Source organism: Cryptococcus neoformans, chromosome 1, assembly GCF_000091045.1.
Source record: "Cryptococcus neoformans var. neoformans JEC21 chromosome 1, complete sequence".
In the NCBI taxonomy this organism is placed as follows: Eukaryota; Fungi; Basidiomycota; class Tremellomycetes; order Tremellales; family Cryptococcaceae; genus Cryptococcus; species Cryptococcus deneoformans.
In genome coordinates this window covers 1,680,701-1,707,065 of record NC_006670.1, presented here as the reverse complement: position 1 = coordinate 1,707,065, position 26,365 = coordinate 1,680,701, and the positions used below count along the sequence as shown (strand labels likewise).

Sequence of the window (26,365 nt, the reverse complement as noted above, 5' to 3'; positions counted from 1 at the left end):
TCTGGATTGCAGTGTTTCTTGTTATTCTCATCCCTTCGTTGGTTCCTCTCTTCCATTTCCTCTGAGCGTTCTGCAATCTTTTTATCTCTCAACTTGTTCAAGACATGGCGCAGTCAGTTGTTACAGAAGAATGGGTCCTTGGGCCGGAGGGTACTCCGTTCTACACCAAACGCGTGCGCATATTGTTTCCGATATCGCCCATCTTTTTTTCCCTTGGTAGAAAAACAGCTGATCTCTTATGCCCTAGTGGTCCCCAAGCACCGGCGAGATCAAAGCCTATATTCTCTTTGTTCACGGCTTTTCTGAACATATTGCTCGGTATGATGCATTTTTCAACCTTCTTGCGTCTTTGGCCAATCTTCACATTACCGCATACGACCAACGAGGACACGGTCGGACATCGCAAGCGCCTCTATCATCGTCCAGTCCCGAGGTGAAAAAATGGAAAGCGGAGGGGAAAATGGTGAAAGTTGAAAAGAATGGGAAGCGGAGAACAGGTGGGTGGGGTAAAGTGTTTGGAGACATGGAATGGTTTTTGAATGGGGAGAACGTGAGGGCTGGGGGGAAACCCCTGTTTTTATGGGGTTTCAGTATGGTGAGTAATTCAGAGGGATGTGGGGATTGCGGTGGTTATGGATGCTGATAAAGGAGGAGGGAATCAGGGAGGTGGACAAGCACTTGCTTTTCCTATGCGCCCGACTCCGCCGCCGTCGAAAGAGACGATTGATATGCTGTCGGGGGTGATTGCAGGTGGACCGCTCATTAGGCTTAGCAACCCTGCGCCGGGATACCAAGTGGGTGTTTGGAATGACTCGTCAGTTGAGAAGATTGGATTGGCTGACATGTAGACAGATCAAGGCGGGATCTTTTGCAGCCAACGTTGGCCTGGGCTCGTTCTTGATCCCCACTCCGATGGACTACAACGTGTGTCGATAAAACGTGCGAGAGGCTGGATAGTGGCTGACGAGGACACCATGGTAGCATCTGTCGCACGACGCTGGACCCAACGAGTCGGCCAAGTCGGATCCTTTTTGCGAACAAGTCGGGTCGCTTCGCGGTGTTGCCGACATGCTGAATGGCGGCGAATGGCTTGACAGCCAGGACGCTTGGGATAGGTGGCCTCCTGCCCTGCCATTGCTATGCTACCACGGTGGCGAGGATAATATCTGTGATGTACGAGCGACCAAGCGGTTTGTGCAAGGGGTCAAAGCAGGGGATAAGACCATCAAAGTGTTCGAGGTTGGGGTTTTCTTTGCGTCAGTGGTACAATGAGGGCTGACGAAAAGGTATGTTAGGGCATGTACCACGAAGTGCACAACGAAACGGAACCGACACCGAGCGACCTCGCAAAGATCGTTTCCGAGTGGATTGATGCTAGGATCAGCCAGCCCAGCAAGACGCAACCTGCAGCACCTGTTGCCGGGCAGTCCAAACTGTAAACAAAGTCTGGTACGATTAAGGGTAGTATGTCCACGAGCACATGTATAGTTATCGTCAGCAGCAAAAGATATCCGTACAAGAGAATGTGAATACATTAGGCGTGTGACATACGGAACATACAATGAAGGAACACTATATCCAAAAAATTCCCAGACGGACTAGCAGACCTAACGATTCACAGACCGCGATTCACCCTGCAGAACATTGCGAGCCACGAACAGTTGGCTTCCAGTCTACAGTTCGACCCTGCCTCCAGCGGCGAGACCCATGCCTTTTCGTACTTCACCGATGCCCCTCACGACATGGCCTCCAACCCACTCGCCGACTCTAGGGACAAAGTAGTCGAGGTGGGCGGCTTCGTCGCCATAAACATAGTACGCGTATCGTCGCGAGAGGTAGGCGAGGTGGGCGGGGAGGTAGGTGTAAACGGAGAACCAGAAGAGGAGGGTGATGATTGTCAAGGTCGACCCTGTGGCGTGGATGGGTTGTGAGTAACGAGCCGTGAAAAAGTGATAGTAGAGGCTTACAGATGACCGCCTTTTCCCACGGCTGCATCATGGAGAGTGCAAAGGTGCACTCGAATTTAGTGCTGCAAGTCAAGGGATCGGAGTCAGAGCGGAGCGGGGACGGGGACGGAGACGGGGACGGCAGGACTCACGACCATTCCCAGAGTTTCCTTCTGATGCCTGGCGGCGGTCGCGGGGTGTAGAGTGGTTTGTTGGGGGGTCTAGAGGGCATGGCGGGTGGCGAACAAGCGGTGGCGAAGGGATGGAGCGGGGTGGGAGGAAGGAAGGGGGAGGAGGAAGGATGGAGGAAGGAAGGAGGAAGGAAGAGGGCAGTGCAATAATTTGAGCGAGACGCGCCACGCGAGCGATGCCGCGCCTAGGCACGGGTGCCTGGCTGTTTCCGGCTAGTTTGGTCCCGCGAGAGTCGGCGAGACAAAACATGGCCTCCTTCTTGCGTGCGCCCGCGCTAAGCGGCCCGCCCATGACTCTCCGGCCGCCGTCGAGGGCGTCTGGCACTCGCAGCTGCGCAGCACCCGCTGTGGAAGACGCGCTGGCGACGTGCAAAGACCCCGCGCTGGGATGGAGCCTGCAGTTCTGGGTCACCTTGGCGGACCCCCTGGTGAGTTCCGTGGCGCCGGACACCGTGACGCCCGGCGCTGACAGCAGCTCGTTGCATAGACGCAGCATGTATTCTTCGCCTGCCCTGCATCCGGACAGTGCAGCTGGGATCCACCGGTCGGAGCGTTTGTGTGAGTCGCATCCCCGCTGCGTGGTCATCCGCGGCGCCTGACACTGTATGCCGCAGCGTCCCGAGATCACCAGACGGTGAATGGTGGGAACTAGCAGACTCGACCCGCAACAACAGGTCGTATTACTACAGTGCGTCTCCATCGGTCGATGGTGAGGAAAAAACGACGCTGACCGCCGGCATGTTTTAACACCCACACCTGTTCACTCAACCAGATACTCTGACTGGAAAGACACAGTGGACAAGACCTCGCGGCAATGCCTTTGTCATCCCCCTCGGTTTGATTCAGGCATGTCTCTCCATGCTTATGCGTCCATATCAATCTAATGTCCGTCCTTGTTCAGCGTAACGCTCTGCCCGCACGATCGCCTGTACACAAACCCTCCCTCCCGAATACCCGTATCCACAGCCCTTCAACGCCTTCGCGCGAACGGTCTTATACTACCCAGCCAGCAGCCACCCCCAGCAAAAGCCAGCCTAAACCTACCATTCCTGTCCCCCTCTACTCACCATCTGTATCAGTGGGCAGCCCCAGTGTGACTGCAGTCCATACCCCAGACGTCGGTACACCCTCCCGTGGACTCTTCGCAGCGTCCGTTTTCAACCGTCTTCCCAATTCTCCCCTCTCTCCCCCATCGCCAAGCGCGTCGCCCACCAAACGGAAATCGATGCCAACATCGTTGACTGCCCCCAACCTGTCAAGTCTTGTAAACCCGTTATCTGTGGTTGAGGAGAGAACGGGGAGCGAAGCTGATAAAAGTGATAATTCAGGAACATCTGATGGTGGATGGTGGGATAAAAGAAGGACCAAAGCTTTGGAAAAAAAGGATAAGAAGAGTAAAGCCAACATGAAGAAGAGTATATCTGTAGAGAGGTTGGGGATTTCACATACTCAAAGTATGTTAAAAGTGTATGTCAAAAAAGGGTAGAGCTGACAAGGTGCCCGGCAGATGAGCTTACACAGCCGTCACCAACAAGGCAGAGAGAGACGATGCTGGCAGCTTCAACTAGCGCTTTACCCAAGGACATGCCGCTTGAACCGATCTTTGTCGAACAACCAGCGTCTGTCGAGACAAGACGCCTCAGCACAGGGTAAGCGCCTCCTTTTCCCCTTTCCCAATTTGAAACTAATTAAAATGTCATTCGCCAAAGTCTCCATCCTCTTCTTCCACTTGATATCAGCACCCAGATCCAAGCTTTCCAAGCAGATGATTTTTCCCGAAAATACTTTGCCATCCGGCGTACAGGCATGTTTCGCACCAAAGTACCCGTATCACGCATCATGGAATGGCAGCGACAGCCTACCACTGCCCCGCTGTTGGTCCTGTCCAAACAGCTCTCAAAGGATGCAGTGACGTGCTTCAAAGTCATTCAGCATGTGATGGGAGAACGGGATCGCCCTGTGGAAGGTGCGAAACCCTCACACGCCGGATCTTCAGCCCTGCTGGCCGAGTTGTCTCTCAAGGGAAAGCGAAAGGAGGATGATATACCTAAAGGCTTTGCCGGCGGCGGTGGGACTGTGGATGGGGGTGGATCCCGAGGCGAGCGAATGGTGGTGCTTGAAGAGATTCGATGGGTGATCCAGGTGTGTGTGGCACAGGGAGAGATGAGGGATGAGGTTTATTCTCAGGTCATCAAACAGCTTACCAAAAACCCCGACCAGTAAGTTGATTCCATTATCCGGGGGGGGGGAGCGGAAGAGAGCAATGCTGATGAAAAAGCCATGTAGTGACTCTGTGGTGCTCGGGTTCCAATTGTTTTGCGTGTTTGTCAATTCTTTTGGGCCTAGCAAGAATTTCGAGACGTTTGTAAAGAACTTTTTGGAAAAGCATTTGAATGATCAGTCGGATGGGATTGGGGTCATGGCAAAGTGCAAGTCGCAGAGCTTTTCAACCTCTTTTGAATCAATAACTGACGACAAATGGCAAATAGATTGCATGACGAAAATCGAAACATTCTCCACTATAGGTCGTCGGGCAAAACCGCTTACTGTTGGCGAGATTGAGCACGCATCTGATGCAGCATTCTATCCGTCGGTATACGGCGAATCCCTCGTCCGAATCATGGATCTTCAAAAGACATCATACCCACAACTAAAAGTGCCTGTCATCCTGCCTTTTCTTGCCGATGGCATATTGGCACTGGGCGGGACAAGGAGTGAAGGGATATTCAGGGTTCCGGGTGATGGAGATAGTGTGGCAGAGCTGAAAAGCCGGATGGATCGAGGTCACTACCAGCTGGCAAGTTTACCTTTTCAAGAGAAATAAAAATGATTGCTGATAATGATTGTCATCGAGAGTAGAAAGGTATCGGTGACCCTCATGTGGTAGCTTCCCTTTTCAAACTCTGGCTACGAGAGCTTGAAGAACCTCTGATCCCAACAGCACTGTACAATGATGCGCTCATCGCGTCAAAGGATTATCGACAAGTGGTCGAGATTGTTCAAAAGCTGCCAGTCTATAACCGGAGGGTGCTGGTATTCGTAGTCAGCTTTGTGCAAATGTTTATACAGGAAACGGTCGTGGAAAAGACAAAAATGGGTCCAATGAACCTCGGTACGTTTTACATTCATTCTCGTTCAGGGAAAGAGCAAAAGCTGACAGGCGGAAATGAAAAGCGCTGGTGCTGGCGCCCAATATTCTGCGAACCACTGCCGACTCGCTGGTCACGGTGTTTACCAATTCGAGCTTTGAGAGCAAATTCATGCAGCAGCTGTTGGAAAACATGAAGCCTGGTGAGATTGATTCGGATTATGTGCCGGTGCATGGAGTGGCTATAGGGTAGGCGGGGGGTGCTTGGGAGTTTTGAGATGCTGCTGTTTGGGAAAACAGATGGGGAAAGGTACCAGCCGAAAAGGACATTATGTGTCATGTCAAGACGTTTGACGATGTTTATGACCTGTAGAGAGAGAGAGACGCTCTTTCCTATTCTTGGGCCGGTAGCGTGTATGCTTTGGTGTGGTTTTGGTAGCTTGTTACATATGCCAATAATGTATACATAATACTGTGGTTTCTGAGCGATATCATTCACACGAGATCTCAAGGGAGGATTATTCGACGTCGACTGTACAGACCATGACAGTGTCCTTGCCCATCGTCTCCGTGTGTACAGTTTGGAGCCCTGGAAGGCCCTTGTCTTCGCCCTAATACAAAAAGGTTAGAAAGATTACACAACGGGTTGTACAGCTGAGAACCTGCCTCTGGAACGACACCGACGCCTTGACCGATAAACGTCGGGGCGACAGTGACCACGACGCTGTCCACAAGCTTACTGCCATCGTCTCTTTTGAGGGTATGGAGAAAGCTGGAAAGAACGCGTGAGCCGCCTTCGACCATGACGGATCTGAGGCCGAGAGAGGTCAAGATGGAAGGAAGGGACGACGGAGGGATGCGACCTGGTGTTAATCGTCGGACACGGTCAGTCATGGTAATCACGGAGAGACCTGTTTGATATCAAGACCTCTTTGCATTGAACGCACCATTGGGATCGAGCGGGACGGGCACAACCCTCGCACCGGCCTGTTCGACCTCGTGGATTCTGTCGCTGGAGACGTCTGGGCCGCAGAGGATCCACGGCTGCTTCAGCGTCCGTCCACGCAGGGCCGGTTTCGTGTTCCACTCGTTCAGGATGCGCGAAGTGAGTGGGAAGCGGAGGGACGGGTCGAGGATGAGCGGCTGGGGCGGGGGCGAGGCGTGGGAGGGCGGGAGGAGGTTGGCTAACGAGGAGTCAGTGCTTGCTGCAAGGGCCAGAGACGGTGTATACTTTGGAGGCGGGGGTCGTCGAGGACGAGGGTGTGCACGCCGACGAGGATGGCGTCGTGGATGGCTCTGAGGCTGGGCGGTGTCAGCGAGTGGACGGCGTGCGGCGGAGGACTGACTGGTGTGTCATGAGCATGCTTTCGGGGCCGCTGAGGACGACCCGTTTCCCCGCGACGCCGGCGATCTTGCTGTCGAGGGACTGGGCCCAGGTGAGGGTGACGTGCGGCCGGGCGAGCGGCGCAGCGAGCGACGGGACATGCTCCTGCACGAAGCTGGGCGACGCCATCGAGCGGGCTGTGGCTGGGGACGGAGAGAGCGAAGAAGACGGCGTCGCGAAATTATCCATCGCATCTTCTCTTCTCCATCTCTTCTTTCCACTCTTCCTCCACGCCCATCCCACCATGGACCCCGTCGTCTTCCCAGAGGTCCCCCCCCACGCGACACCCCGCTCCCGCCACGCACCGCCCTCCCCCGCCCTCAGCTCCGCCGACCCCTCAGACAGGGAACACGACTCGTCCGACGAGACCAACTCGCACACCCATGCCAGCGAGGAGCCTTTCGTCGACCCGTACCCAGACTTTCTCTGGATGACTACAGAAGAACCCCATAGGTCGAGGCGTATTGCTATACTGAAAGCCCACCCAGAAGTAAGTCCTCGTCGCAGCCAGCTGCACGACTGTCCATGGCTAATCTTTATCCGTCAAAAACAGGTCCGAAAGCTCATGGGTCCCACTCCCGCCACGCTCCCTCTTGTCTTTGCCGTCCTCGGCCTGCAACTGTCGCTCTCTCTCTATCTCAAGTCTCACCATACCCTCTCCCTCCCCGTGCTCCTTACCGCCTACGTCGTCGGAGGCACAGCCAACCAAAACATCTTTCTCGCCATTCACGAAATCACCCACAACCTCGCATTGAAATCTATCAAGGCCAACAAGTGCCTTGCCATCATCGCCAATCTTTCAATCGGTATCCCTTATGCCATGGCGTTCAAAGGCTACCACATCGAGCATCACAAATTTTTGGGCGAAGACGGTATCGATACCGATCTTCCAAGCCGATTCGAGGCTTTGGTGCTCAACAATGTCGCCGGCAAAACCTTTTTCGCCACGTTCCAGCTCTTGTTCTACGCTATCCGTCCCGGCTTTATTCGTGCCCAGACCTTTACCAGGTGGCATTTCTACAACCTCGTCGGTGTTATTGGCTTCCACCTCCTCTGGTACCATTTCTTCGGAATCCGCCCCTGGCTCTACCTCGTGCTGTCCTCCTTTTTCGCCGGCTCACTTCACCCGTGCGCCGCCCATTTCATCGCCGAGCATTACCTGATGGAGGGCCATTTGCCCGTCGGAGAAAACTTGTTAGGTGATGACTTGATCAAGGGACTGTCGCAGGAGACTACCAGCTACTATGGGTGGCTCAATATCCTGTGTTACAATGTACGTTTGATATCCCCAGAAATCAGTTCAGTAGCCCGCTTGTGCTTACACATTACATACACAGGTAGGATACCATAACGAACACCACGATTTCCCTTCCGTCCCATGGACCCGTCTACCCGAACTTCATCGAATTGCTCATGAATTCTACGACCCCCTTCCTTCTCATGCTTCGTGGCCGTATGTCACTTGGAAATTCATCACCGATCCCAGCGTCGGTATGTGGTGTCGTGCAAAACGCGAGGGGAAAGGTGAAAGGCTTCACGAGTCCATCTGGGTCGACGGCTCGCGTCACGTCTCGGGCAAAGGTGAAGATGGTATGGATGAAGAGGAGGAAAGGGGCTATGCCAGTGATCGGGACGAGCAGATGAAGAAGAAAAAGACATGAGGAACGACAGATGATCGCTGGTCGATCCATCACCACTACCGTTGTTGGCTGGTTCTTCGAGGGACGGACTTTTATACATACACATCGTCGCCCATCATTCATTTTTATTTTTAAAATCTTGATACCATAGAGGTATAGAGACATGTACTGTATGTATCACGTTTTGCGTATGATGAGCAGTTTGTTGCATTTTGCCTTTCCAAGGTTATTCTTGTGCAGGGTATATACAAATAAGGGTATTCAGCTTGTCTTTTCCCTCACTCGAGCCTCTCCATCTCGCCTTGCTGGGCGAGAAGCCGTTCTAAATCTTTTGCCCTCGACTTTTCTCTCTGTTGTCCCACACCCTTCATCCTCCATCCCTTCCTCGTCTTCAACGACTTTTCGTAACCCGCCGCTATCCACTTGACCTTTTTAATATCCTTGGCCCTTGCTTCCCTCACTAACCGCTGATGCAGAGGCTTGATATCATCAAACAACAAGAGAGGAGGTACATCTGCCTCGGGCGTCATGGCCGGTGTGAACATTTTCAGCTGCAGGCCCACTTCCGGCAACGGTGCGTACAATTGTGTGATAGCACTGGGCTTATACGTCGCATGGAATTCCTCAAGCAACCTCATTGCTTCATCAACGTCGCCGTGCAAAGCCTCGAGTTTGATAACAGCCTTCCACATTTTTTCAGTCTGCCTGTCGCCTAAACCGAAGAGGTACTTGCGACGCTGGATAGTGAGGTGTTCAGAGGATGGGATCGAAGCGAGTTCAGAAGAAGCGGATTTGAAGAATGCGAGGTATGACGACCACAGGGCACGTCCCCAGGAGAGAGCTAGGGATCGGTCGGCCGGGTATATACCCCCTCGAGATCCTGAAGCACATTTCTCGAGCAGAGGGATAAAAGTCCAGGCGTTGGGTCTGACGGAACGACCAGTGACGCTCGACGCTTCTTCCCACACGGTATCGTACACATCTTTCACAGATGACAGGGACGGGCCATGAGCATTGTACACAGAGATATACGAATTGATGAGCTTTGGCGTAATATATACGTGGCGAAAAGGTAGGAAATCAGAGGTGGAGGAAGAAGACTGGATATCGGAGAGGATGCGGTGGAAAAGACTCGTGCACTCGCGGATCGCGTCAGCGCTTGACAGCGGGGTGAAAAAATCATTGACAGGCGGTTCTTCAAGAGTATACTCAATCGACGAAGAGCCGGCAGAAGGCTCAACCACGTCTTGCAGAACATCCACGTTGAGGAACTCTTCGCCCTTCGAAAGCCTATGCTCTTCCTTCTCGACGACCGCCGTTTCGGACGCTGCTCCATATGGCTTCTCCGAAGCTTGCTTCATTTTGACCTCTCTCTTGCGCAGCACTGGATTCCAAGCTGCATAAGTCATGAACACAGCCGCCATCAAATCACCACTAGGCCCTTCCTTCCACTTTGGCACGTTCAGGGCCTGGCCGGCTCTTGATAGTTTAATGACCTCTGATAAGACCCATCTGGCTCGATTGACGTCTCCTGCCCGCTTCGTCCCTTCTAGTACCGACGCAAACGTTTCTAGCGTTGGGACATACTCGCTGAACCTTGGGATACCGTCTTCTTCTTCAAAAGGGACGAATACTGCCTCATTGTGCTTGACCAGCATCTGCCGAAGCAAGTCAAATGCTTCGAGGTAGTCCTTCTTCGTACTTCCTAGAGATTTGATGATCGCGTTATAAGCTTCCGTGCTAGGCTCAATTTTCTCCTGCTCTGTCATTTCAATCCACAGATCCCTCGCTCGCTCGGGTTCAGGCTGACTGGCTTCACCACATGACTTGATCATTGTCGTATACAGCTCCCGCGTCGGAGTAGGATGCGCAGTTAGACGCATATGGGCAAACAAGTCCCAAGCAACTGCCCGAGTATGAGAGTTTGGTTGGACGATGGAAGACGGTGAAGTGAGATGTGAGATGACGACTTGATAGGACGATTGGGGGAAAGGAGTGCCAGCTATTTCAGCTTGACGGAGGCGGGCAATCGCCGGACCGGGATTAGATGGTGTTTGCCGGAGGATAGACAGAATATAATCATCTTGCTGATCTGACGAGACAGTTTCGCCCACTATGTCGCATTATAAGATTATGGTGATGATCGAGACGGAAAAGATATAACTTACTTGCAGTGACATCCAAGGTTAAACGAGCCACATCTTCAGAACGACCTTGAAGAGCATAGACATGTATGACGCTGTTTATACGTTCGATACCGACTGGGACACCATGGGCCTACCGAATGACTGTCAGTGTGGGTTACTCTCACATATCTCAATGTCGCTTACATCCATAATGTCCAAAAGAGACTCGGCAGCTGCAGCATCTCCTTTCCGTATCTACGAATAGTGAGCAGGTATATCATATTTGATCCAGAAAAGGCTTACAAATTCCTGGAAAAGAGCATCCCATTCTTTGGACGTGACCAATCCCAAAGGTACTTCAAGGCTTCTAAGGGGCAGTTGACCTTCCATTGCCTTCCCTTTGCTTGTCTCACTCGGACCACTCAATATGGCTGCTTGGGACAAGACATCAAGAATGGCGTAAGGAGCATCGGAAGACTGGTTTTCATTTACAACAAGCTCCAAAGATTTACCATATCGCGTAGAACCGTTTGGCAGGGCAAGCCCCCCCTCCCCAACCAGCCTTCCCGCCATGCCCGTTAAGATTTCTTCCCTCTCTTTTTTCGGCATAGGGATTTTCTTTGTCTCTGAAGGCGCTTCCAGCGCTTGATATATCCCGCCATTGTCCTTGGATCCGGATTTAACCAAGGCTGCGTAGAAATCCCTCAACTCATCCTCGGTGAATTCCGGAAGATTTTCGACTGCTTTTTGGGTGACACGCCGTTTGAGTTGTCGGGAGAGAGCTTGTTCGGAAGGAAGAGCTGCAAGAGTGTCTGCAGTTAGAGGTATTTCTTGGGCATGCTTCTGGGGTTTATAGAGAGGGAAATTTCTTTCAGATGAGGTTTGCGTGGTACTCTTCTCCGACAAGGAATGGAAGGAAGGAGGATATGTATCTTGTCTGCTCAAACATCAGCTGGCGGGAGTAATGAGCGTTGGCCAACTTACGTGTGTAAATTTTGGCAAGCAAGTCTGGCATGCCTGATCCTGGCTACCTTTCTGACTATGCTGGGTCTCAACATGACCTTTGAAAGTTGATGTTTGCAGAAGAGGCTACAATTGTTGAATCTAACAACAGCTTCTAGAAATTTGCCTTCTACAGTGGTAAGAGAGTATTTCGGAAGTAACCGTGAGTCACGTGATTACTTATCTTCGACGTCCGCATAATATAATTTTACTATCAGCAGACTATATTATTTTATGCATTTCGTAATTCGTGAAAAGAATATAATCCAAACAAATCTAAACACGCTAAAAATATATTTTTATATGATAAAAGAGTGCGCGGCAAAAGCACATGCAAAAAGAGATGATAATAAGATTCACAATTCTATTATACAGAAATCAGCTGCGAAATCTTTATTTACACTTGGGGTAGCGGTCGGCCCTGAACATTCGTTAGCAAACAGTCTTTCTATAATGCTCTTACACTTACTCCAGTCGGGGGAGGCGGTGCTGGGACAGCACCACCACCCATGTTAATGGCTCCAGGTTGAGGAAGAGGCCGGGTACCGACCATAGGGGGCAAGGGAGGGGCCCAACCAGCCCAAGCGGGAACTCCAGCGGGAGGTTTAGGTTGCGCAGGGGGCTTCTTTTCCTCCTGTAACGCACGGTCCATTAGCCTCGAAGAAGCAGCTTTGGAATCATTCTTACCTTCTTTTCAGCTACTGGGTTTTTAGGCGGATTCACAGGGTAGGGCAAGATGGCCATCAGGTCCCTGCAGAGTCGGTTAGTTTATACATAGCGTCATCAAGCATAAACACTTGCCCTGCAGATTGACGTCCTTTCATAAGAAGAAGTTCGGCAAGCTCCCTTGAAAGTCATATATTAGAAAGCACGCACAGCAATAAAGGCGCTGGAGACTCACATGTACAATGCTCGCCTAGATTCTCGCAGATCTCCTACTTCTTTAAGCAAGACACGGACCTCGCCCTTAAGGCTACATCAGCGCCACAGTCAATACTATGAAGCTCCAAAATACTGACAGAAAGAGCCTTGGAGAAGTCGTCAAGGTATCCGGCTAAGTTGAAGCCGACCTGTTCTCGAGCAGATGCCTGAGCAGCTTGCTGAGTGAGCTGATGTTGATTGGAGTTCTGCTCCATGATATCGGCCGCAAGCTTCTTCAGGAAAGCTGCTTGCCCGTCCCCAGCGGTCTTGAGAGCATCCAGAATAGCTTGGGTCCCTGCTTGAAAGATCAGAGGCATACATTTCGTAACATTTCTGTTACTCACCGGGCTTCTTATCATCCGCTGCTGCCTTCTTCTTGGCTTCGTCCCTCTCGGCAACTAGCTTATCCAGAGCTTCGGTTATCTTCTTGTCTCTCGCTGCTTTGTCCCCTCTTCGTTCCTCCTGTTCCTTAGACTTCTCTCCTTCCGTTGCCTTCTCCGCTTGATGTTCCTCTGCGAGGGCGTCCTATTCCGAACTTAGAGGAGATGACGTTTGTTAGAAATGACACTTACCAGAATTTTTTGCAAGTTGGCCAAAGCCTCCATATTCTGACGATGTCTTTCGTCTGCCAGCCGCCTTTTGGCCTCTTTTTCAGCAGCTTTCGCCTCCCGTTCAGCCTTCTCGGAGACGGCTTGTTCAGCGGCAGCCTTTTGTTTCACTACAGAGCGTCAGTAACTGGCAGAATTTTGGCACCTGAAGGATGACAAACCTGCAAGTTTCCTCGCGTCTTCCATGGCTTCCTCTGGCGTCAAACTGGGCGGTTTTCGTCCTTTTGTCAATTTATTAGAGGGCACCATAGGACCAGATCGTGTAGAGCCTTCGGCCGGGATCGCCCCTTCCTCCAAAGGTAATTCTTCCTCCCCAATAATAGAGCCTTCCGGTGTCGGAATCCCATGAATAGATGGGGACCTATTAAATCTATCGATAGACTTTTGAGAGCGAGGTCCAGAGGGCGCTGCAGGTTTATTAGATGTGCCAGGAACGGCTTCGCCCAAAGCACCATTCTGATGAGCACAAGCTTCTATAGGAATACCTGTAGGCAAACGGGCCCCATGTGGACAGCAGACGCTGCAATGACCCTTGCCTAGTTCAGACTCAGTTGGGGCACGGCTTGTAGCTCCATCAGTAAGCGGCTTGGGAGCGACTGAAACGTTTGTATGTTCAGTCTCATCACTTGTGCTAGGAGAAGAAATCTTTTTGAGGGTACTAGGAGGGCGAGCACCAGGTGGCGGAGGCGACAAGCTTGGAGAATCTGGATGGTCGGAAGCCGGGGCAAGGCTCCTCACGGATAGGGCTCCAAAAGGCAGGGGTGCAGCAGAGGCGCCGGCCGTAGAAGGGGTATTCCTCTCGATGTAAGCGGTCCTTCCATCGGGAAGTAATACCTCTTCAAGAACCGCGGGTTGATGAGTGGAAGCCTGTAAAGATTCATGTGGAGGCATTGCAGAATGTACAGAAGGAGCCCGAGATGCTGCTTGAGATGTTAAGGCGCTTTCGCTTGGAACATTGTTGGCAACAATTTGAGGGTCTGCCATGTTACCTTCCGTGAAAGACGATATGGTTTTTTTAAGCTTGTTGGGTGAAGCAGAAGTGGGATGAGTGGGTACATGAATTGTCTGACCTCCGGGCTGCGCCGTAAGATCTCTGCCCTCTTCTGCCAGTTCTGCCATAGTCGGGGGATGATCGACGGATTTAGGGTCACGCGAAGGTCTGACGCTTTCCTTCGATTTGTGTCTGCGAAGGATACCAGACGGATGTGCCCTATGTAGCCCCGGTGTCTGATCTGGGCCCGGTTGGGCAGCATGTGCGCTTGAAGCGCCTGCATCACCAAGGAAGGCAGGAGCCTTATCAGCAGCCCCACCCGAAGGGCTTGCGTTAGATCCTGAAGGAACATTCGCAAAATCTGTTGCACGTGGAGGATTATCTGAAGACAGTCTACACCGAAGTTTAGCACATGACGCGAAATAGAGATTGCGGTACTCACTCGAGACTTCGATCTTGATGTAGCGGCACTTCTTTTGTGGGTATCCTCGGGTCCCAATGGACACCACTCTTCTTAGAGCCGTCGGTAGCAGCCGTAGGAACGGGAGGATCTAATTCCGTTAGACGTGCCCCTTCCGGGTCGATGTGGGAGTCATGTGCGCCATTCGACGTTGAATGATCCTTCGCAACGGTATCAGTAATGGGCAAATTCGACAATTCTGTAGGGTTCCCAGGTCTAGGGTGATTGGTATCCCAAGCATCAGCAGGTTTCTTTTCGTTTGGGGCATTGTTTACGGTATGGGCTACATGAGGGCTATCGGCCGCAGACGATGGAGTCGGACGCATACCGACCTGAGAAGGAACGTGGCCGGCAGCAGAATTCGCAGGGAACCCCCCAGAGACGTGAGATGGGGCTCCATCAGAAGGAGCTGAGTTGCCAATAGGGGCCAAGGGTTGTGAAGTATGTTGGAGTGACGTGCCCCTAACATCGGCAGGAGTCGGGCGTGGAGTGACAGTACGAGTCTCATGCATAGCACTTTGATGAGGAATTGCTGGTTGAGGTTGTGCCATGATGTTTTCGTGATTAGAATAATGGTCCTCTATATGGGCGGCCGTGGACAGGCGGTCCTCGGAAAATGCAGGAAGAGTGTTTATCCCAGTTACTGGACGTGCTGGATCGGCAAAGACAGCCGAGGGCGCGCCAGCAGGCAAGTGACCATGTCCAGAGGAATACGCTACACTGCCTGCTACACTTTTTGGTTCACCAACAAAGCCATCGCCGGAAAGCATGGGACCTGCGGGACGCTGAGTATAGGACCGGGAGGTATTATGAGTGACGATAGGAGGCCCATTAACGGTCGGACGTGAAATAATCTGAGTCATTAGTGCACAGTTGCTACCAAGTGTAACTTACTTCTTCATGTTCTTCTCGAACGAGATGTGAAGGCTGATCCCCAAAATCATGCTCAGTCTGGATTGGGGACATGGATTGTGCAGAAAGGGCATGTGGTATGGTCAAAGGTTTGCCTGTCCTGGGGTTGATTCGTGTATGAATATGAGAGTCTGTATGAAGAGAAATCAGTTTGAAGCTATAGCCATAGTTCAAATGCGTTGACTCACCGGCATATGGAGGATCCGGCATTCTTGCGGGAAGAATCGGTGCTGTCCCCCCTAGACTGCCCTGTGCTAATGTGGAAAGTTGAGTTGGACCAATGTGCGATCCGAAAGGTACAGAACTGATGGCCGCTCCGGTAGGCATAGAAGCAATCACACTACCATCTGCCGTAGTCGCCGCTATAGTCACACGTGGAGCAGAATCCGCAGCAGTATCTGCAGCCACAGCATTGTTAATACTTCCGGCGATTGTTCCAGCAGGCACTCCACCAGAGTCTCGGCTTCCTTCCTCGAATATGACTTCTTTTTGTCTGCCAGCTGGACCCTCGCGAACGATTTCACGTTCTCGTATTACAGTTCTCTCGTGGGAGCCATTAACAGTAGGGTTGTAAGTTTGATTAACAACAGGGGTAACCAAAGGAGTAGGCACGATGCTGTGCGCAGGAGTTTCCATAGATGATAGATTGGCCGGGGGAGAACTCGTGTCAGCCTTGATTGAGAGAATTTCTTCTTCCTCGTAGATCACAGTCTCTTTCGGTGCAGTACGTGCCATTAATTCCTCAACTAAGGCATTATGAGTATTTCGCATTAGTCAGAGTGTTTCAGTCATAATAGAAATGGACAGGCAGACTTACCTTTTTCCTGTAGCTCCGCTAATCTTCTATCCTGCTCCATGTTGACAACCTCCTCTTTGGCAATGTCCTCTTCCAGGGCGGCAGCAGGTGTAGTTGGAGTGGGAGCCGATGGAGCACCTTTGATGCCGTCGACAACCTTTCCACCAACCATAACTGTACCATCAGACAATATCCTGCCTTCTACATGAGTAGCCGAAGGTGGAGGGGGCGGAGGTGGCGGTAAACCGGGTGGAGTAGGAGCCGGAACGCCGCGGATGCCATCTATGATATCGCCATTATCGAGCATTACTGTACCATCAGGAAGAACATGGGCGTGTACATGCTTAGGCTTAATCTGTTCACGCAGAACCGCGATATCATCAAGGATATCTGCCAGTCGGTTCTGGGTCGCGAGGGTTCCGTCGGCAATCTGGTCGCTCATACCATGAAGATACCTTGACATTTCATTTTGCTGATCACCTTGCGCAACTGCAATCGTTTGTGCGTTGTCCAAAACTCGCATTAACTCATCATCTGGTTCAGCACCCATCGCGTAGAGAGTTGATGGCATTGAATTAGCCACGATCGGCGGATTTTGTAAGGAAGCATTATGTGAAGGTGTTGGTTGGGACGCGGTGACAGAAACGTGGACAGGCTCCGAGATGTGAGTCAGCGAGGCAGCCGGAGTAACAATCTCTTCCGTAAGAGCAGATGGCGTAGTGACGGTTGACTCCGTCGTGGTATTACCAAGACCAGTATCCGCGGTAGTTGTGTTACCATAATTGATAGGAGGAGGAGGACCCATGGGGCCTCCCCCAGGTACATTTCCATTTCTGTAGTGAGCAGCAGCAGGTAAACCATAATCACCAGTGGTACTAGTGACACCAGGGGGGAAAAATCCAGGACGACGAAGAGAAGGGTTGACATTCTATCATAAGTCAGCACTTAACTTACTTAAAGCCACATTTACTCACAGGACCAATAGGACCACCGTAACCAGGCAAACCCGGACGAAGACCAGGCATAAAAGGACCCATACCCTTATGGCAGGCATTAGCTTTTCAATCTTCAGGTGGAACAACAATGTGTACTCACAGGGCCAGGAATGCCCATTGGCCCAGGGAACATGCCCATGGGGTTCATGGGACCAGGAGGAAAGCCGCGACGGAAACTGTAGGAAACTGTCAACACCTCATTTACTTGCTTGTCTTCGTCTTACTAAGTGGTAGAAATGGGATCGCGAACGCCAGCAATCCTTGGAAGTGATGGCCTTGGCATATCGACCATACCAGGTCCTGGAGGTGGCATACCGAAACCAGGAGGAAATGGTGGGCGCATAGAAGGACCGGGCTGGGCATGATACGGTGGCATATTACGGGGAGAATTGACTGGAGTGGGAAGATTGAGCTGTTGAGGGGGAGGGGCCTGACGTGCTGGACCGCGAGCGTATGTTTCACCTTGATAAGGTTCGTAGTCATCTTGATAGTTCTCTTCGGTACGGAAAGGAACAGGAGGCTGATCAGGCGATTGTTGTGCGGTTGTTTCTTTGGCAGGATGAGGCATAAGTTCCGGATCTGACTGGACCGACGGCTCGTATTCAGTGACGGCTTGTTCTGCCGCAGGCTCATATCCTTCTTCATTGTACTCTGGCTCACGGTATTCCTGGGCCGTAGAATGCTGAGGAGCAGGTTGGGGGCCAGGCTGAGTAGATGTGGATATCTGATGGTGTTGACGTAAAGCTGTGTTGGAGAATTTAGGCCGTCCTTGAGGCTGGCGAGGGATAAACTCTTGAGGGGGCGTATCAGGTGGAAGACCAGAGAGCGCAAAATCATCGTCAAACTCCGGAGAAGGAATCTCACCCTCAATGAGTGATTCAGGTACATTGCTCAGAGGTCCCAGATGACTGCGTTCGTACCTGGAGCTCATACTATTCGCCGGCGCACGTCGACCTGGACCATCGAACTCACTAGAATACACACTTCCTCCACCACCGTACATGGAACCTTCGACCGTGCCTTCTGTCGTAGGAGTTGCAAAGTGACTAGCCAGATAGTCTTTTTTCTCCTCAAAAGTTGGCCTGTATTCATTGGCGGGATCACTATCACCCACGCGATTAAGCACCCGTTTGAGTAGATCTTCTAAACGAGCCAGACCAGTCCCGCGATCAGGTAGCTGGACATCAAAGCTTCTTTTTCTTTCAAGCTCTCGTGCCATCATATCTTGACGACCAAGGAGATCCTCCTGTCTTCCGATAAGAGTCCCCAGTAGATTTCGCAAATCGTCAAATTGTTGATTGATCACTTCTGGGATGATGAGAGGGGGAGGAGTAACAGGACGCGCCGTTTCCGTAGAGGAAGAGGAGGAAGAGGAAAAGGTGGGGGAAGAGGGGGGTGTACTGTCGTCGTCGCTGTCCTTTGAAGGAAGGGGTGGAGGAGAGTCACGTGCAGCCAGAGCCGACTGATTTTCGGCAATTTGATAGACTTTTCGCTCAATCCTGTCCAGCTGGTTCCCAATCCTTGTCGTCTGCCCTTGCTTAGCCTGCTCTTGTCCCTGTAAGAAATTCTGCCACACAGTGAGTTAGCATTACGCGGTGTAAGTTCTTTGAGCCCTAGTCACATACCAAAAGTCTATTTACGTCCGTGCTCTGAATAGCCTTGACTGTAGTAATTGACTCTGTGGAGCTCTCTGTGGAGCTCCATGATGATGAAGTCGGATCTGACGGAGGAATAGATGGAGATGGAGGAGACCCTTGCGGTACAGTAGGCGCTGGAATTCTTTCAGAGGGTATGGTAGACGCTGTTGAGATACTAATAGGTTTGGCAGACGTTATTGCAGACATTGGGGCCGCAAGTTTCGCAGAGAGTGTATGACTTGAAGCACTATAGGGGCTGGCACCCGTATGATATGAACTTTGTAAAAGCCATCACAGGTCAGAAAGACAAAGGGCAAAAAAGGGGAGCGACTCACGTGGCTCCAACTGCAGTGGCCATGTAGGTGCTTTGCCCTTGTCGTGAAGGGGCAGAGGCGTAAACACTCTCCCATGCGCTGTCATAGGATGTATGTTCCATCGCGGTAGCATAGGGCGTTTTCTCCGATGAAGTCTTACTGTCGCCATGAGTGTTGACAGCCCATTCGGTCTTTGATGGCATAGGAGCGGTGGTCAAATAATAACCTTCCATTTTTGGTCTCGAGACTGAGCTATCTGTGGATGAACGCCTCTCCAGATCGGCAAGCATATCGTCATCTGAATCAGGATGGCTTATTTGCGTCCATGCACGCGATCCCCGACGTGAACTAAGACGATCTGTGTCGTGTGATAATGCATTTTCAGAGAGAGATTCGTGAGAAATTGGGTAAGGGGATGCACTGGCCCATTCCGATGACCGAGGGGTGCGTGAAGGGGAGCGTAACGCGGTTACAGCTGACGGTATGGAATGGGCTTTGCTCGCGGCAGTAATGTAGTCATTAGTAGGTGGGCGAGACAAGTAACTAGAATGTCGATCGCTGGGGTCTGTGCTGCCGTATGCAGATGATGATTCAAGAGGTAAAGGGGGAGTTTGCAGTCCAATGCCTGAGTTTTGATTGTGTCCTTGAGAAACATTATCAGAACCCCTGGGGTACATCCCTTGAAACGTTGGGACAGGCGCATCATGAAGTTGATATCTCTGAGGGCTGATCGGAGCACTTGCCACGTCTTCTCTAGCAGAATTAGAGCTCACCGAGCCGGCCAAGGCCGTTAGATACTGAGAATTTCGAGACGGCAACGTGGGCGGTGCTGTTTGATAAGATGAGTCGGTGGACTTTGAGCTTCTAGAAGTAGAATGGACGGGATTAATTCTGGGTGTCTGCATCGAAGATGATGAGGATCGTTTGTCGATAGGCACAATGTGCGGTGAGTCGCCAATGCCTTCATGACTTAGACTCCCCACGGCATCCCTGTATGGCTGTGTTGTCGCCACAGAACCCACGCCATGATCATGAATATATTCAACTGTAGTTTGAGGCGGCTGGACAGTCCAAGCTGTCCTCTCATTAGGCGACGCACCGGTCACAGCTAATTGAGGGATACTAGGCAATGGAGAGGATTCAAAAGGGTACTTGTCGCCGACAGGGCTGTACGGTTCAACAGTACGCATAGGAGTCGAAAGACCGACAGCAGTCTGCTCAGAATGGGAGTTACCAAAGGGTTTGTTCGTATTTTGAAATGTGGGGGTGTACGTTTCCGGCTTTGCATTATGACTCGATCCAGATGGTGAAAGTATTTTCTCTATACTGGCACCGGGTTTATGAATCTTTTGGCTTGCGAATCCAAATTCCAAAGGATACGCAAGGCTACCGAACGTAGAAGGCGACTGTTGAGCCGTATGGTCAAATTCCGAGGGTGGAGCAGCCCGATACGTTGACACAGTATTACGAGAATGGAAGCCAGTAGCGGGTGACGCTGTCGAGTTGGCCTCCTTGGGGGTCTGGTAGGTTGACTTGGCTTCACCTTCATATCCGTTCAAGGGTGGTTTGATGTCACGCGCAAAGATAAAATCCTGAGAAGTAGGTGGTAGGACACTGCGTGTCGATAGAGGTATCTCACTAAGATCGGTCATAGTAGCGGGCAAGCGTTCAGCCGAGAAGGGTAAGTCATTGGCGCAGTCTTTGAGGTCTGCCTCACTAGCAACTCTCCTCAGACTTCTCACTCTTTCCAATCCTTGAGCGGCCAGCTTCCGGCTACCTCTTTGTACGATAGGGGCATGAAGACCTCCAGAGGTCTCGATGACGGCGTCATCGGTGGTATACAGCGGAGGATTAACGCTTCCACGGGGAGAAGGATGAGGCCGATAATTCTCTGCGCTAAAATGGGTAGAGGCGGATCCATCGGCATCACTGCCATGATCAGATGAAGAGCGATTAGCCCTAAGTGACATGGACCGGTTGGCGATGGGCGTTCGAGTGTGTTCAAGAACAGTCCAAATGGCATTTACCCAGCGTACCCGGTCTCGGGCTGTGTCGCAAGCCAGCCTTTCAACACCGTCGTCGTAGACCTATCACCACTTGTCGTCAGTGTTTGATGAGACAGATCATCATATGACCCACAAGTTTGAATGGATAAAGGCTGTCGGCTAGCGCACCTTGCCTTTTAGCTGCCAGAGCACCGATGTCTTCCCCAGCCTTGGGATTGTTGGGGCTATAGGTAGAAGCCACCTCTGTAGGTCTATGAGCATTTTCATGCAGGGGATAGGATACCTTACCATCGCAAAACTCCAGGTCCAGTGTGACGGTCGCCCTTCCCTTTGGACCGATCCAAGTCAACTCTAGCCCTTCGCTATATAAGCGGCCGTCAGCTTTGACCCATTCATAATCAGGTCTCATGTCTTCGTCGTGAACATTAAGATAATACAAAGTCCCTGCCCGAATAGGCTATGACGTAGAAATCAGTACTAATATGCCTCATTCGCTTCGGACGAACGATTTACCTCTCCTGCAAATTGTTTGAGTTCCGAAGGCGCTTTACAGTCGGATCTCAGAGAGCTTGATCTGGTGGGTGATTGATCATGGTCTTTATTGATCCCGTAGATATCGATCCGAGGCTGCACCTTATCATGTGGACCAGTCAATTGCTCGTCCATCATTATATGAGCAAGACCTTCTTGCATTTGCTGCCCACGAAGCTGCTGCTGTTGTTGATGCCTTTTCCTTCTCCTAATACTGACATTCCAGCCGTTGTCACCGCTCCTTAGAAGGGGGAGATTCCCTTCTTGGGTAATTCCAGATTTTGGAGATGGTGAGCCCGAGCGAGTGCGCCAAGAGGCAATCATAGTCCGCACTTGGGAAAGTGGCGATGAAATCTTGGGTGGTGGAGTTGGCGCAGGTGAATATGCTTGGAGGTTGGCCCCAACTGGTAGTTCAGCCCGAAGAGAAACGGACGTTGTGTCAGGCTTGGGAGGTATAGGCGGAGCTGGGCCAGTTCTGTCGGGAAAAATGCGCGAAGGAGAGATGGCGAACTGTTGAGGTACCGGTGGCAGTTCACCCTTTGTTGGTGTGGATTTGGACTCGAACATCCTGATAAGATCGCTGGCTTTCTTCGGTGTCGCTTGCAGCGTTTCAGAGTTTGTCACTCCCTTGGTTGGACTTGACATAAGAGGATACCTGTTTGCAATTGCAGATGCAGATTGGGGGTGCGTATGGCTGCGATATTCTCCAGGGACCACGGGGCTGAGCTGACTAGCTGATGAGTTTGAACTTCGCTCTGTCCTCTCACTGACGGTGGACAAACGAGAAAGTTCTCCAGTAAACAGTCCTGTCTCTGGGAGGGTTGAGTTCAGACCAAGCATCGGTTGACGGAAAGGGACAGGATGATAAAGATTAGTGGTCGCACCAGGGTCAGAGATACCTTTTGTCTGAGAGGAAGAGATGGCGGACTGGGAAGCAGAAGATGCACTGGCATTGGCCAGAGCGTCGAGCTCGGAGAGAACACCATCATAAGCGGCGTCTATCGTCGCAATTGACTGGCCGGTGTGCTCGGGGTGGATAAGGTCGGTAGGGGTGACAGAACTGCTGAAAGTCGAAGAGCTATATGGTGCTTCACGGAGTCCCGACCGTACTACCACGTTATCAGCCGAAGCGTCTTACTCATTGAGCAAGACTCACGAGAGTTGGATCCATGCGCTTGGGCCACCGCTGCTTTACCCACTGCGGCAGACGCGCTTTCACCAGAAACCTGAGTCTGACTAGGCGGAAGCAAAGGACTAAGAGGTCCCTCAGAACACTTCGAATCGATAGGCCTTTGCGGAGAAGGCGAAGATGTCCTTATATCTGGCATATCTGCTTCTGCTTCTGTATGTTCGGAGGCGGTCTTGTACTCAATCTCTGCTGTTTTCTCCTCTTGTCCGTTGTTAAATGATCGTTTCGAGTCTGCGGTCCTGGGAGTGGCCCAAGCCGACCCTGAGCTCTTGGAATCATCAGTTGTCGATGTCGTTTCGAATGTCGATAGTAAAGTTGCGAAGTCGGGATGCGGGGAATCGGGCGAAGAGCGCCAGCGTTGGGGTGTTGGGGAAAGAGGTGGGTCGGGCATGTCGTGAGATGAGGTCGAGAATGGGCTACAAGGACATGTCTTGTGGATCGCGGGGTCAATGCCAGGCTGCTATAGTCAGTACAAAATACTATTGGGAATGGATGTCAGTGAGAGATGCTGGGCGTGTGGTCCTTGTATTAATTCATGTCGCCAGCGGGCTCTTTATCTTTTTCTGGCGGCTGCACCGGGATGATGGCGAGCACGGGCCCATTGTATGCGAAAGGTGTTGTGGTCGTTTCAGCACAGGGCGAGGGGAATGTGCGGTGTATGGCCGGGCAAGGATGGTTGTTCCGTTGGGTGATCCGCGTCCGCATCCGCTTTCATCTGGGACTGTGATTTTCTGTCTCCAATCCGCCCTTCTCCCTCCAAGCTCCAGCCTCCAACTCCCACAACAAGCACAATCCAGAGCCCACCACCCAACATCTGGACGAGGGTACAGCCCACTCTCCTCTGCACCGTCGAGGGACCTCCTGTCCGTGCACATTAGACTCCAACCCTCATCACCATCAATTCCACTTGTGACTCATTTTTGCCCCACACAACCACAGGCGACAAGCTGTCATCCATCATCCATATTTAGAGCACACATACTATTCGTCCCTAATACAAAGATAGATGCGTTTGTCTGTATGATGCAGACGCGACTATATCGACCTGACATGGGTTATTAGTAATACGTCACAACTATACTCGTTGTATCGTACAGCACTCATCTACCACTCACTATTCACCACTCAGCATTTGCACCGCAATAACAATGTACGTGATTAATGGGCGCACAACGGGCAAAAGTCCAATGTTCCTTTTATGGACGGCTAAGAATAATCTATACTTCTATCATGTAAATGACTCGGATATTTGACCAGTAACGAACGAATGAAGTAATACAATAGCAGGGAGTATTAGTACTGGTACAATCGAGACCCGAAATTTACGTAATACAACAGAGGTAGAGGCTCGTTATTAGGACCAGCGAATCATCAAAAAATCTTGGATCATAATGCATCATGAAGGCTTAACACATCGCCACCAGGTAGCAGAGATTAATATCAAGGATCTGAAGCATATGCAACTCTACATGTTCCTTTCCAGCTTGACCTAGTATCCGACTTGCCTTCCCTCAGTACTACGTAGTACTGCCTGATTCCGGCGGTTCGAACAGGTGCATGACGACCTCGGAGATGCGCGCTTTATCTTCTCCTCGATCTGCTAAGGTGCTGTGTATATCTCCTTAGCAATGGACGAGATGTCAATGGCTACTCCATTCAGTTACTTCAGTACGAGTACTGCTGCGTGCGTGAGTGAAATACATAACCAACGTGCCAGAAGCCAGTCGCGTCTGACAAGAACAATTTCTATTTCCTATTTTATTGTTTTTCTCCAAGGTCTCCATCTTCCACCGACTGGTCGGCGAGGACATGCGATACTAAGGTTGAATTCACTCAGTGTCTTTGCCTCGATATCGTAATATAATAACACATTCTTCTTCCAGAGGCGAGCTAGTGATATGTCTGACATCGAAATAAAAAGTTCGCCGCCTGAGTCACCTGCAGAAGAGCAGGAGGAAAGAAGGTTAGCCGGGAGAAAGAGGGTAAGTAGGAATATCAAGACAGGTGTATGCGTGACAAGCTGATGGTATCTAGGCAAGAGCAGTGGATCCTGACGGTAGGAATTTGTTCAATAAAAGCTTTTCCATCGCTGATTGTCAATTGATTGATTGATGAGTAGAAGAGGACGATGTTGGTTCATTCACTTTTAATTTCCATCGCTCTCGCGCTCACTGTCCGTTGTAGGATACTCAGGTCGTAAATAATCAGGATGAAGAGAAAGACCCAAAGGAAGATGATGGGGAAGAGGGAGGTAACGCTCAAGCGGAAGGGGCTGACGAAGGTGAAGATGACGAGGACGAGGATGAGGACGATGATGACGATGACGAGGACGAAGATGATGAAGATGACGATGGAGGTCAGTGCTGAACGATCTGGCAAGGATATGGGCTAAAGATCTTGTTAGAGCGACGTGCAAAGCGACGCAGGAAGCAGAAGAAGTTTAGATTCTTGGATGTCGAAGCCGAAGTAGACGACGAGGATGAAGAAGAAGATGAAGACAACGATTATGGAGACGGTAGGCTTATTTTCATAAACTATAAAGATCTTTGCTCATATTACATCCAGTTGCTGAGTTCATTGATGAGGCGCCTGAGGATGTTGGAGCTCGGGATGATCATCAACATCGCCGACTTAATCGTGTCTTTGGACGTAACGAAGAGGAGGATGTGCATGATATTGTACAGAGATTGAAGGAGAGGCATGCCGGTGCAGCGAGGTATAACGGCGACAGTGACGCAGTCCCGCAAAGGCTGCTTATGCCTGGTGTCAATGATCCAAGCTTGTGGAAGGTGGTTGTCAAGGTTAGTGTTTCTCAAACGGACTGCAATTCATTCCTTATACCTGGTATTGTAGTCCGGCCGAGAACACGCTATCTGTGCCTCAATTTTCCGAAAGGTTTTTGCACAACAGTACTCTGCAAACCCCATCGATGTCATTTCCGTCTTCTGCCGCGATTCCATTCCAGGGATGATCTTCATCGAAGCCCGCCAGTCCGCCTCTGTGAGCGCCGCTGTTAATGGCATTGTCGGCATATTCATGTCTAGGGGCGTCAACCTCGTTCCCATTGAGGAGATGGCACCTTTGCTCAAGATGAAGAAGAAAGATGTCAATCTCACACCAGGGATGTGGGTAAGAATGAAGAGGGGAAAACACGCGGGTGACTTGGCGCAGGTGGTGGATGTTGACCAGATCACGAGCGGTGTCGTTGGTATAAAGTTTATTCCTCGCATCGATCTCACGCCTCGAGAAAAGAGGAAGGAACGCATTGCCATTGGGAAGCCCGGTGGTGTTCGCCCGCCAGCTCGTCTTTTCGCATATGACGACGTACGAAAGATCTATGGACGACAGAGTGTGCGTCAAGGCGCTCAAGGCAGCTATCTGTTCGATAACGACGAATACGTCGACGGGTTCTGTATCAAGGATGTCAAGATCCCTGCAGTTGCGACGGAGGATGTCAACCCTACCCTTGAAGAGATCTCACGTTTCACCGGCGACGATGATTCCACAGCCAAATTCGATCTTTCTGCTATTGCGGACGCCAACAAGAACCTCTCGACATCTCTCCTTTTCCCTGGTGACAAGATTGAAGTTTATGAAGGCGAGCAGACAGGGCTGTACGGTATTGTAG

The 26,365-nt window shown here is 51.2% G+C and overlaps 8 protein-coding genes across 8 annotated transcripts in view; 4 read left to right on the top strand and 4 right to left on the bottom strand.

The window, feature by feature from the left end:
• Nucleotides 1-36: 36 nt before the first annotated feature.
• CNA06280 (conserved hypothetical protein) lies at nt 37-1,554 on the top strand. Its single transcript, XM_024656336.1, has 6 exons — nt 37-173; nt 248-595; nt 663-794; nt 853-924; nt 982-1,239; nt 1,296-1,554. Exons 1-6 carry the CDS (start codon nt 105-107, stop codon nt 1,437-1,439), a joined length of 1,023 nt encoding a protein of 340 aa, XP_024512080.1. The 5' UTR covers nt 37-104; the 3' UTR covers nt 1,440-1,554.
• Nucleotides 1,515-2,235, bottom strand: CNA06270 (hypothetical protein). The gene is made up of 3 exons (XM_024656335.1): nt 2,099-2,235; nt 1,968-2,029; nt 1,515-1,909 (listed from the first exon to the last, which is right to left on the bottom strand). Exons 1-3 carry the CDS (start codon nt 2,176-2,178, stop codon nt 1,674-1,676), a joined length of 378 nt encoding a protein of 125 aa, XP_024511975.1. The 5' UTR covers nt 2,179-2,235; the 3' UTR covers nt 1,515-1,673.
• Nucleotides 2,236-2,394: 159 nt separating this feature from the next.
• Nucleotides 2,395-5,703, top strand: CNA06260 (conserved hypothetical protein). Its single transcript, XM_567214.2, has 11 exons — nt 2,395-2,565; nt 2,625-2,695; nt 2,752-2,825; nt 2,910-2,983; nt 3,039-3,591; nt 3,645-3,786; nt 3,847-4,356; nt 4,424-4,566; nt 4,627-4,934; nt 4,997-5,249; nt 5,312-5,703. The coding sequence occupies exons 1-11, from the start codon at nt 2,428-2,430 to the stop codon at nt 5,476-5,478; spliced, it is 2,433 nt and encodes an 810-aa protein (XP_567214.1). The 5' UTR covers nt 2,395-2,427; the 3' UTR covers nt 5,479-5,703.
• On the bottom strand, nt 5,386-6,762 carry CNA06250 (diaminohydroxyphosphoribosylaminopyrimidine deaminase, putative). Its single transcript, XM_024656334.1, has 5 exons — nt 6,572-6,762; nt 6,457-6,527; nt 6,173-6,409; nt 5,892-6,088; nt 5,386-5,836 (listed from the first exon to the last, which is right to left on the bottom strand). Exons 1-5 carry the CDS (start codon nt 6,736-6,738, stop codon nt 5,744-5,746), a joined length of 765 nt encoding a protein of 254 aa, XP_024511974.1. The 5' UTR covers nt 6,739-6,762; the 3' UTR covers nt 5,386-5,743.
• A 58-nt stretch (nt 6,763-6,820) lies between these two features.
• On the top strand, nt 6,821-8,440 carry CNA06240 (fatty acid desaturase, putative). Its single transcript, XM_566973.2, has 3 exons — nt 6,821-7,099; nt 7,163-7,882; nt 7,947-8,440. The coding sequence occupies exons 1-3, from the start codon at nt 6,854-6,856 to the stop codon at nt 8,268-8,270; spliced, it is 1,290 nt and encodes a 429-aa protein (XP_566973.1). The 5' UTR covers nt 6,821-6,853; the 3' UTR covers nt 8,271-8,440.
• Nucleotides 8,184-11,475, bottom strand: CNA06230 (hypothetical protein). Its single transcript, XM_566972.2, has 5 exons — nt 11,360-11,475; nt 10,679-11,312; nt 10,580-10,630; nt 10,418-10,526; nt 8,184-10,362 (listed from the first exon to the last, which is right to left on the bottom strand). The coding sequence occupies exons 1-5, from the start codon at nt 11,431-11,433 to the stop codon at nt 8,528-8,530; spliced, it is 2,703 nt and encodes a 900-aa protein (XP_566972.1). The 5' UTR covers nt 11,434-11,475; the 3' UTR covers nt 8,184-8,527.
• A 122-nt stretch (nt 11,476-11,597) lies between these two features.
• On the bottom strand, nt 11,598-23,248 carry CNA06220 (conserved hypothetical protein). Its single transcript, XM_024656333.1, has 21 exons — nt 22,705-23,248; nt 21,531-22,657; nt 21,151-21,474; nt 19,033-21,098; nt 18,686-18,974; nt 17,285-18,627; nt 17,161-17,236; nt 17,040-17,105; nt 16,087-16,993; nt 15,458-16,015; nt 15,252-15,400; nt 14,340-15,211; nt 13,068-14,290; nt 12,871-13,016; nt 12,643-12,823; nt 12,397-12,593; nt 12,279-12,343; nt 12,179-12,223; nt 12,065-12,128; nt 11,847-12,011; nt 11,598-11,798 (listed from the first exon to the last, which is right to left on the bottom strand). The coding sequence occupies exons 1-21, from the start codon at nt 23,126-23,128 to the stop codon at nt 11,775-11,777; spliced, it is 10,311 nt and encodes a 3,436-aa protein (XP_024511973.1). The 5' UTR covers nt 23,129-23,248; the 3' UTR covers nt 11,598-11,774.
• Nucleotides 23,249-24,565: 1,317 nt separating this feature from the next.
• The window catches only part of CNA06210 (Pol II transcription elongation factor, putative), a 4,178-nt gene continuing 2,378 nt past the window's right edge, over nt 24,566-26,365 (top strand). The window contains exons 1-7 of the mRNA XM_566970.2: nt 24,566-24,719; nt 24,772-24,793; nt 24,857-24,867; nt 24,922-25,093; nt 25,142-25,252; nt 25,303-25,538; nt 25,591-26,365. The exon at nt 25,591-26,365 is cut by the window's right edge and continues 503 nt beyond it. Coding sequence (XP_566970.1) covers nt 24,636-24,719; nt 24,772-24,793; nt 24,857-24,867; nt 24,922-25,093; nt 25,142-25,252; nt 25,303-25,538; nt 25,591-26,365 — 1,411 coding nt within the window. The 5' untranslated portion in view covers nt 24,566-24,635. The remainder of the gene's footprint in view (nt 24,720-24,771; nt 24,794-24,856; nt 24,868-24,921; nt 25,094-25,141; nt 25,253-25,302; nt 25,539-25,590) is intronic.